This window comes from Petaurus breviceps, unplaced genomic scaffold, assembly GCF_028583685.1.
Source record: "Petaurus breviceps papuanus isolate PSGF00001 unplaced genomic scaffold, PetGlider_PUasm1.0 90451, whole genome shotgun sequence".
Lineage (NCBI taxonomy): Eukaryota > Metazoa > Chordata > Mammalia > Diprotodontia > Petauridae > Petaurus > Petaurus breviceps.
Window position 1 is genome coordinate 2101581 of NW_027187258.1, and position 11087 is coordinate 2112667.

Consider the following 11087-nt stretch of genomic DNA (forward strand, 5'->3'; position numbering starts at 1 on the left):
TGAAAACTGCCTGTTCATATCTTTTGACCATTTGTCAATTGGGGAATGACTTGTATTCTTATAGATTTGACTCAATTCTCTGTATATTTTAGAAATGAGGCTTTTGTCAGAGACACTGGTTGTAAAAATTCTTCCCCAATTTCCCACTTAATCTTGGTTACATTGGCTTTATTTGTACAGAAACTTTTCAATCTAATGTAATCAAAATTATTCATTTTGCATTTTATAATGCTCTCTAACTCTTGTTTGGTCATAAAGTCTTCCCTTCTCCACAAATCTGGCAGGTAAACTGTTCTTAGCTCTCCCAGACTGCTTACAGTATCAGCCTTTATACCTAGATCATGTGTCCATTTAGACTTGGTTTTGGTATATGGTGTTAGATAATGGTCTATGCCCAGTTTCTGCCATACTATATTCCAGTTTCCCATCAGTTTTTGTCAAATAGTGAGTTCTTATCCCAAAACTGGGGTCTTTGGGTTTATCAAACTTTTTTACTATAGTTTGCTACAGATTTCTATAGTCATTGACTGCTGGGTCTCTTGTACCCAATCTATTCCACTGATCCACTCCTCTATTCCTCAGCCAGTACCAAGTTGTTTTGATGACTGCTGCTTTATAACAGACTAAAATCTGGTCTGGCCAGGCCACCTTCCCTAGCATTTCTTTCCCTTAATTCCCTTGATATTCTGGACCTTTTGTTCTTCTAAATGAATTTTGTTACTATTTTTTCTAGCTCTATAAGATAGTTTTTTGGTAGATTGATTGGTATGGCACAAAATATGTAATTTAATTTAGGTAAAATTGTCATTTTCATTATATTAGCTCAACTTAGCCACAAGCAGCTGATGTTTTTCCAATTAGTTAGATCTGACTTTATTTCTGTGAAAAATATTTTGTAGCTGTGATCATATAGGTCCTGGGTTTGTTTTGGCAGGTAGATTCCCAAATATTTTATAATGTCTACAGTAACTTTAAATGGGATTTCTCTTTCTATCTCTTGTTGTTGGAGTTCGTTGGAAATATATAGGAATGCCAAGGATTTATGTGGGTTTATTTTATATCCTGCAACTTTGCCAAATTTATTTATTGTCTCAAGTAGTTTTTTTACTTGATTCTCTAGGATTCTCTAAGTATATCATCATATCATCTGCAAAAAGTGATAGTATCTTCTTTGCCTAATTTGATTCCTTCAATTTCTTTTTCTTCTCATTGCTATTGGTACATTTCTAGTACCAAATTGAATGAGAGGGGTGATAATGGACATCCTTGTTTCACCCCTGACCTTACTGGAAATGCTTCTAGCTTATCCCCATTACATATAATACTTTCTGATGCTTTAAAATAGGTACTACTTATCATTTCAAGGAAGACTCCATTTATTCCTATACTTTTGAGTGTTTTTAATAGGAATGGGTGTTGTATTTTATCAAAAGCCTAGCAGAAAAGATTCTTGATCAACTCTGCACTGGACCAGAAGGACAGTGAGATCCATCCCCTTCCAGCTTGAGGATTCTGAGATTATGTGAATTAAGTCAAGTAAGAAGAAAATGGAGCAGAGAGAGGTGGTGATTAGGCAAAAGCTCCCAAGAGAAGGTGGCACCCAAGCTGAGCCTAGAAAGAAGGCAGAGATGATGAAGGTGGACCCTCCAGGGTGGGGGCCAAGCTTGGAAAGATTGCAAGGAGGGTAGAGACACATAGTCCAGTTTAGGGACCAGAATATTGTGCAGTTTGGCTAATGCATTAGATTTGTGAAGGGGAATGGAAAGAAGCAAGCTGTCAATGTAGGTTGGAACCAGACTATGTCTTACATGCCAATCTAGGGGCCTTTTATGTTAGTATTGGAAATTTTTGAATAAGAGAATGACTTGGTCAGAGCTGGGCCTTACTTAGGAAGGTGATTTGGAAGCTATGTGGAGGTTGGATTGAAGAGGGAAGAAGATGGAAGCAGAGAGACCAATCAGGAGGCATTCATGCTAGACAAGATGGGAGGCAATGAAAGTGGTAACTGGGCTGAGTGGAGAGGGGACAAAAGGACCTGCATCCCAATGGGCTCTTTTCCTGACCTTAAATCTGACAGACATTGTCATTAAGTGTAATCTAATGTGAAACTATTTCTCACTGTGGGTACAAATTATATTCTTTAAACTGAAACCTCTTTTAACTTTAGCATGATTGGCTGAAAAAATGCTTTTTGTAAACTTTCTTTAAAATTTAATTTAATTTTTATTTTCAGTTCCAAATTCTCTCCCTCCCTCCAGCTCCTTCCTCACCCATTGAGAAGGCAAGAAGCAGGATATCCATTATACATATGAATTCATGAACATTTCCACATTAACCATTGAGAGAGAGAGAGAGAGAGAGAGAGAGAGAGAGAGAGAGAGAGAGAGATAATAGGTGTCAGTTTGCATGTTGAATTAATCATTTCTCTATACGGGGTGGATAGATAGAATTTTTCATCAAACACTCCTTTGGAATTGTCTTGGATCACTGTATTGCTGAGAATAACTAAATCATTCACAACTGATCATTATATTGCTGTTACTGTGCACAATGTTCTCCTGGTTCTGCTCACTTCCTTCTGCATCAGTTCATACAAGTCTTACCAGGTTTATCTGATTTTTAGATTTTTGTACAATTGCAGGGATTGGGACATTATTTGATTCTAAATTATTAAGCCACAAAATCCTGAAAATGATCTAAATCAATTTTATGTTTTAAAATTTCACTTAAATGATCCAATTTTTTCATCAGCTATCTACAATGAAGTTAGTTCTTTTTTTCCCAATAAATTTTATTTTAGACTCCAGAACACAAATAAACAATAGAAAAAGAAACAAAAACATATAATAAACTTAAATGTTGGAACTTAAATAGTTATAAAGAAAAGAAGAGCATTTTGTGTGCATAGCAGAACATAAGAGAGGATTCAAAATATGTAGCAACAAATTTTCATTTGAAGAAAGCCTGTATGATACTCGTGTCGAGATTTGTCCATCTTGGTTTCCTTGTGAGTTTTCTTTTGTTCTCTGCTGTGCACTTTTTTGTTTTGTTCTTTTTTCCCCTCCCCCCCCGGCCTCCCTAAAAAAAGTTTAAATATGTTTCTCCATAGCTATAGATATATACATACACATATACATATACACATATATATATATAGACATATACTTTCCCAAACCTATTCTACTCCTGATTGTTGTTTTTATGTATGTGCATATCTCTTGTTCCCTATCCCTCCTGCCTCCTCTACTTCTACAAAACCTTGCCCTCCTCTGACTTGCTTATGCCTTCCAAGGATCCCTCCCTTATCCTCCCATTTCCATAAATCTAAACACCCTTTTATATCCCTATTTTGTCTATTCTCTCACCTTCCCCTCTAAAGATCCCTCCCTTGTCCTCTCCCTCCTACCTATGTCCTACCATTTTATTTCTTTGGAATTTGGAAGACTTTTATACTCTTCTAAGTGTATATGTATTGTTCCCTCTTAAACCCATTCCCAATAAAGGTAGGTTACCAGAACTATCAGCCCTCCTCCCCCATTTAACTCCTCTGTATCAATTCTTCCTCTTGTACCTGATTTATATAAAGTAATTACTCTTTCTAGCTGTTACTAAATGGTTTGACTTTTTAAACTCATATCATACTGAGGTTTGCCTCAGTCTTTCTTATGAGCTACCCAATTATTGATAAGAATCTTAGACATATATTTTACTTTATTTTAAAAAGTAAACAGTCTGTCCTTATGAATCTCTTATAATCAGTCTTTGTTATGTGCCTTATAATTCTCTGTGTTCTTGTATGTTGAATCTTCTGTTAGGTTCAGGATTTTTTTTTAAAACAAAGTCTTGAAAGTCTGAGAGTTTATAAAATGTCCATTTTTTTCAGGATAATAACTTAACTTTTCAGGGTATGATATTTTTGTCTGGAGACTTAGTCCTTTTCCTCTTCATGTTGTGTTCCAAGACCTGCCATCCTTTAATGTCTCTGCTGCTAGGGCTTGTGTAATTCTAATTGTGGCACCATCATATTTTTTGTGTGTGCATATCTCTTTGTGCATGTATGTACATATATCATCATATTTAAGTTGTTTAAATCTTGATGCTTTTAATATTTTTTCCTTGAGCTAGGGGTTTTGGAATTTGACTTTGATATTCCTATGAGTTTTCCTCCTAGGATCTCTTTTAAGTGGTGATCAATGAATTTTTTCTATTCCTACTTTCTCCCCTTGTTCTAATGCTTCAGAATAATTTTCCTTAATTATTTCTTGTGTTATTGTATCAAGATTCTTTTTTTGATTGTAACTTTCAGTTAGTCCAATTATTTTTATATTTTTTTTCTTCTTGATCTCCAAATGTGTCGTTTTTCTTATTTTTACTTTCTCTTCTATTTTTTCATCATTCATATTTTGTTTAATTATTTCTTGATATTTTATAATTTAAATGGCTTCACTTTGCCCTATTCTAATTTCCAAGGTGTCATTTTCTTCCTTAAGATTCTGGATCTCTTTTTCTAATTGGTTGAATTTCCTTTCATAACCTTCTTGTTTTTTTTGGATTATTCTTTTTTTTTTTTTTTTTAGTTTTTCCTCCATCTCTGTCATTTGATTTTAAAAGTCTTTTTAAAGATCTTCTAGGAATTCTTTTTGGGCAGGCGGCCACTTGAAGTTACTCTTTGGGGGGGGGGGGGTCTTTTCTTCAATTTCCCCCTCTGAAGATGAACCCTGGTCATCTCTATTCCCACAATATCTTCCTATGGTTGGATTCTTTTTTTTTTTTTTTTTTTTGCCTTTTGGAGGGGGGAAGGCAGGGCAATTGGGGTTAAGTGACTTGCCCAAGGTCATATGGCTAGTTAGTGTTAAGTGCCTGAGGCCTGATTTCTATTGATTTCTATGGTTGGATTCTGCATTTTTTTTGTGGCAGGTCATAGCTTAATTTTTCTAATCACCTTCTAGCCCTGGGGTATGGGAAATAGTGCCTCTTGGCTCAGATCTTCAGTTTTTCCCCCCTACCTGGAAACCAAAGTCAATCCTCCAGCCTCCCATAGGTGCCAACAGCCAGCAGCACCCCTGCCCCACTGTTGCACTCACTGGCATGTGCTGGCTCCTTCTTGCCCCACTGCTGTTCATGGCACAACTGGGTCTGACGTTCAGCAGAGGTGCCGTCAAACTTGGCAGACTCAGATGCTCATCTCCAGTCACTGTCCCTCGGGTAAAAGTTCCTGTGGCTGGGGCCCAGGCAGCTTCTCCAACCACCTCCCCCCAGGGCTTGCAGTTTGTGGTTTAAGCAGCCCCTAGCCTGGGAGTGTTCACTCTTCAAGCCCCCAAACTCTGGCCTGGGCTGGGATTTCTCTTCCTTTCTCTTCCCATCTTCTCCTATTGTCCCTGGAGGCCCCTGCTATGCCCTGGTTCTTATCTCCAGCCACACTTTGTTCACCCTAAGGTGCTATTTTAACTCTTTTGTGGGGGAAAGTCCTGAAAGCTTGGAATTTTCTGACCCACGTACTGCGCCATCTTCCCAGAATCCTCTCTTGAAGTTAGTCCTTTGTAAATCCAAACAGATGATTCTAATAAATTGAAAAAAAATTGAAACTGACTTCATCATTGTTTCTATCAGATAAAAGATTCATGTGTTAAATTCTCTTCTCTAGTACCATACTGATGTATTCCTAGAAACAGCATTCACTTTATTATTCTCATTAAATGGAATGCCTTTAAACTAATGGAATTTCTTTCTATAGGGGCAGTCAGGTGACACAGGTCTCCAGATCAGAAGTCAGGAATACCTGAGTTCAAATCTGACGTCAGACACTTTACTAGCTGTGTGACTCTGGGCAAGTCACTTAACTTGTTTACTTCAGTTTCGTCATCTGTAAAATAGGGCTCATTATGGCGTTTACCTCTCAGGGTTATTGTAAGGATCAAATGAGATTAATGATTGTAAAGTGCCTGGCATATAGGAAGCTCCAGAAATATTAGCTGTCATTGTGGTGGTTATTAACTTGTGTTCCATTCATTTCGGGCCTTTCTAAATGTTAGCTGATCTTGATGGCAATGTAGTTGAAAGTAATAAGCATTCTTCAGGAATGGGATCATTAAAGGAAAGTTTTGCAATTGGCTAATTTATTTGCTGAACCAGGAGGAGAAGAATGAACAAACATGCATGTGTAAGGCCAGGGGTGTGCACCATTGGCTGGGGCACGGGACTGTGCCAATATTAAGCATTTCCATTCCAAGTCCTTTAGCCACAATTTCTAGCACAGACGTGTTTTTATTAGATTATGTGAAGTCCCAGACCCAGTCTCTCTCCTAGTGCTCATTCCAAACACACTTATTATGTATCATTGTTCATTGTAGAATATTTTATCCTCTTCCCAGAGTGGAGACTCCCTGAAGGCAGGAGTCCCAGAAGGTCTCTCTTTCATGCCAACTGTTATCTCTCTCCCCTATTACCCAGCACAGGGCTCTGCATCCTGTAGCTGAATAATAATTGTCTATTGAGGGGCGGCCAGGTGGTGCAGTGAGTAAGAGTGCCAGCTCCAGCATTGGGAGACCTGGGATTGGTTCTGGCCTCAGATACTCGGCACTCACACAAAAATAGCTGGCCGTGTAACCTCGAGCAAGTTACTTAACCCCGATTGCTTTTAATAATAATAATAATAATAATAATTGTCTACTGAATTGAACTGACTTGGACCATTGACTGTGAGAGCTAGAAGGAACCTAGTCCCTCTATCAGCACTTCTTAAACTGTGGGGGTCTAGAATAGGGCAACAGTAAAAGGTTTCTGAACGTGCAATGATGCCAAATTCATTACAAATCAAATGTAATGAATCCAAGGTGTTTCTGGCAGCGTTTTCCCATTGATGAACAACTCCACCGCAGCCTTGGTTCTGAACAGACAGTACATGAACTTCACACTGTGCATCCCTCCAGGCCACGCAACACCAATAAATGCTGCCCCCCAGACACTAAAAAGGTTTGGAAGCCCTGCTCCAGAGAATACCCTGGGTTTACACAAACAGGTACTTAGCCCACTTCCTCTTGCTAGCAAATGGTCAAAGCAAGAATCCGAATCCAGGTCACCTGACTCACAGAGAGGCCTTCCTTTCAGCCTCAAGTGCTGCTTTGGGGCTGAGGGGGAAGGGGCTATTCCTGGCAGCTTGAGGTGAAGCATTAAACATCTCCCCATGTCAGCAGAGTAACCAGAGGACAGCATGGTGCACCCTGATTCTGACAAAGCCTTTAATAATATACTTTTGGACAAGATAAAGGGATAGGTGGGTTCAAAGTGGTCCTCACTGGATCAACATCAAGTTGGAAGGAATCTGTGCTTGGCCCTGAGAAATGGAGCAAACCTGGAAGGGACAGCTCCATGCCATTGGATGATGGTATCAGGATCTCCAAAGATCTGGCCAGCTTGGCGTAATGTAGCAGGACAGAATCAGACAGTGCTCAATATGGATCAATGTTCCATCTGATGCTTGGATGCGGGAGTGGGGAGGCACATGGCTCTATAACTATGTGAGGAGACTGGAACAGCCATGTGGGTCACCTGGGTGACAAGGAGGCTGAACAGATTAGTGGCACCTCAGGCTCTATCAAGAGAGGGGGGCCTAGTGTCCAGTCACACTGAGTGCAGCTTGGGGCCCCACATTTTAGGAAGGCATTGAAATAGCTGGAGAAGAATGACCAAGAGGGTGGGGATGGGAGCAGGCTTGGAAATAATGTCTTCTGAGGGTTGGTTAAAGGAAATGGGCAAGAGAAGGGTCACTGTGGACATGAGAGCTGTGTTGGGGTCTTTGTAGGGCTACCCCATGGAAGGTGGTTCCCCAGTGGTGGGTGTGCGGGGTAGAGCTAAGGCTAGATGGCAGGATGAACTTCCCAACAACTCAACTAAAGCTGTCCAAAAGTACAATGGCACTTTGAATCATTTTCCATTCTCATGTGGGCATTTCTGTGCCCCAGCCCAGGTAGTCAGCTCCTTGAGGGCAGGATCTGGTGTCCCTTCCTCATCATCTATGGATCCACTGTGCTCAGCATAGTGTCTCTTGCACATAATGAGTGCCTAAGAAATATTGGTGGCATTGACTAGAGTCTGTGGGGTGGTCTACAGGTGTCCTTTCTGGCATGTCTGGTCCTCCCCAGTGAGAAGAGACTGAAGTGAGCCCCTAAACTCCTGGTATGGGCTGACAATCCCATGGGAAGGATCTGGGTGGGAAAATGGTCCCTAGAAGGTAGCAGAGAGGTCATGGGCAGCAGCAGCTGGGCGCTCAGGGCCTGTGCTGGGCACTCGGGACCTGTGCTGGGCATTTGGGGCCTGTGCTGGGTGCTTGGGGCCTGTGCTGGGATCTTGGGGTCTCAGGGGGCTGAAGAAGGGGGTTTGCTCATTTCCAAGTGGCCACTGTGCATGAAAGGTGAGGTGTGTGTATGTGTGGGGGGGCAGTGGGCATCTGCCAACTTCTTCCTTTTCCCTAGAGTGTCCCAGGCCTGGGGAAAGGAGCTCTGCTACTCCTGTGCCCCCGGCTTGAGCTGGGCTTTCAGGAGCCTGGCTTTCCCAGGATCTCTCCTCTCCCCAGCCCCTCCTTTGGCTGCTCAGGGGCTCCTGTCAGAAGATCACCAGCTCCTGGCTCTCTGAGACTCCATGTCGAATCTTGTGCTCATCAAACAGCTTCCGCAGGGCCTTGATGTACAGGGCATGGTACTTGTCTACCATCTCCTGGCTTGGGTTCTCTATTTTGGGGACTGGAAAGGGCTCCCCAACTGCTCAGGATGTTGGAAAAAGACCCAGGTAAACCAAGTATAAGTCTCCTAGTGAAGCCCCTGTTTTTCAGCCCACAAAGTTGCCCAGCAGGATCTGGTCAGGGAAAGGGAGTGCTGGGGGAAGGGAGTGAGGGCCGTCCTCCCCTTTTGGCCCTCTGCTTCCCAGTCTTTGTTTTAGCCAGGAAGTCAAGCCCTGGGGCTGTGGGGGCTGCCAGCCTCACAAATCCTTTGGGCGCTGGAAGAAAACTTACCAACAGTGGTGATGGGCAGGTTGTAAGGCAGAAAGCCCCAGGAGTCCTTGGTGAGGCCCCGGCCATGGAACGTACAAAAACTCAGGCCCAGAATGTTCTTGCACATCTTCTGGTAGAAGTTCTGGACAGCCCTCAGCCAAGTGCCACTGGAGAAGATCTCCTGCTCGTGAACGTCATTCTCTCCAAAGGAATAGGAAGGAACCAGGCACGCCCTACCAAGAGGGAGCCCACCATGCAGACTCCTCCAAGGAGGCCTTTATTCAACCACCAAATGGGAACCCAGCATCCCTTCCTCTGGTCCATATTGCTCTGACTCCACCTCCCAGACCCTGGGCCAAGGCCTAGGGGCCCATGCCCTTTCTAGGCCAATAGGTGTCTGTTGCTTCTGTGCCTCCCCATCTGTCATCAGGGACCCTGAAGGGCATCGAGGCCCAATGAGGGGAAGGAACTGGCTCAAGGTCACACACACAAGTGTGGGAGGTGAGATTTGAAGCTAGGACCTGTCTCTCCATCCTCTCTGCCTTCAAAGCCTCCTCCCTCCCCCAGTTTCTCTTCTTTACTGTGTCTGGGGAATGACAAGGTGAATCCTTATCCTAAGAGCTCAAGCAGGTTCTCTTCCCCACAGGAACATGTGATTTACCAACTGCTCTGTCGTTCCACAAGGGGGCAGGCTTGGACTTCTGAGGGGGTGCCAAGACTTTCTCATTTTTTTCTGTTCCCTGAAGCAATTAGTACTGAACAAAAACCAAACTTTCGAGACAAAGCTGTGTGTGTGTGTGTGTGTGTGTGTGTGTGTGTGTGTGTGTGTGAATCTGAGTTTCCTCATCTGTAAAAAAGAGGATAATGATTGCCCTATCTACCTTTCATGTACATCACACAGACATATGCACAGGGACATCTTCTGCTAACACAGTCAGTGTGCAACAGGAAGGCGAGCCTGACCTCGGAACTTCCTGAGCCCGGCCTGTTAGCATCTGTGTGTCTAAAGAGTGGGTCTTGGGGACATTTCTGTGAGACTATGGCAAAGTTATGGCCCATCTGCCTGTTGGGGCACAGGCCACTGTCCCATAGAAAGAGGAGAGAAGAAATCCATTATGTTGGCCTCCCCATCAGTCAGTGTGGCTGGAACCAGCATTTGGTAAGTGCCTATGATTCCCGAGTTAGAGATACAGGGGCAGCTTTCTAGTGGCAACAGGTCAATTCAGTGAGCTTCAGCAGACATGTGTGGGATGCCTACTGTGTCCAAGGGGCTTAGGCCACTGCTCTCCTCTCATGCCAAACCAGCTTAGGCAGAGGAGTCAAGCTTGCCTAAGGAGCGCCATGTGAGGAAAAAGCTCACAGGGCAAGGGCCTGGGTGTTGGTACTTTTCTTGGCAAAGAGCAAAGGCTTGACAAGGGGTCTGACCTCTCTGGGCCTCCAATGCCTCCTCATCCACTCTGCTCTGCTGCAACCTTCCATGGCAGTCCTTCTGTGGGAGAACCTCCAAGCCAAGGCAGGCAGCCACCTGGGAACCCTAGCCTCGTTCAGCAGAGCCAACCCCAACTCACTTCTTACATGTGCTGTGTGAAGTGACCTCGACCTTGGCTAAACACATCATCTTCCTCATCAATGACATGATCTCGGCAGCCCCTTCCAGCTCTATCCATGCTCTAATGAACATGCTGGTACAGGGCCTCTGGGTTTCTACCCAGTCTGAGCAAGCTGTCTGTACTAAAGGGCATTCCAGGACCCACCCTGTCTGCAAGGCCAGCCGCACAAAGCCTTTGCGATTCTTTAGGATGATGTTGGAAGTTCCAGGTTCACTCAGGAAGGCCTCAGAAGCCCCTCCCACCACCACGATCACAGCATTGCCTGGGCCCATCTTTGTCAGCAAGTACTTCATGGCTGAGTGACTCACTGGGCATATGCCTATGGAATCGAAGGCACATAGAAAACTGGGGGACTTGGCACCTGGAGAGTGCACACTTCAGATTCCCTCCCACCTCCTCCTCCCCCCTTCTTTCCTCCCCCTCCTCCCCTCCTCCTCCCCACTCCCTTCTTCTCCTTTCCCCTTCCTCCCTTCCTCTTCCTCCCTTCCTCC

The 11087-nt window shown here is 43.6% G+C and overlaps 1 protein-coding gene across 1 annotated transcript in view; it reads right to left on the reverse strand.

Annotated features, from left to right (window-relative positions):
• Window positions 1–7045: 7045 nt before the first annotated feature.
• DGAT2L6 (diacylglycerol O-acyltransferase 2 like 6) overlaps window positions 7046–11087 on the reverse strand; it is a 16323-nt gene continuing 12281 nt past the window's right edge. Inside the window, exons 5-7 of the mRNA XM_069062372.1 lie at window positions 10741–10915; window positions 9008–9219; window positions 7046–8756 (exon numbers count right to left, since the gene is read on the reverse strand). Of these exons, the coding sequence (XP_068918473.1) occupies window positions 8602–8756; window positions 9008–9219; window positions 10741–10915 (542 nt within the window). The 3' untranslated portion in view covers window positions 7046–8601. The remainder of the gene's footprint in view (window positions 8757–9007; window positions 9220–10740; window positions 10916–11087) is intronic.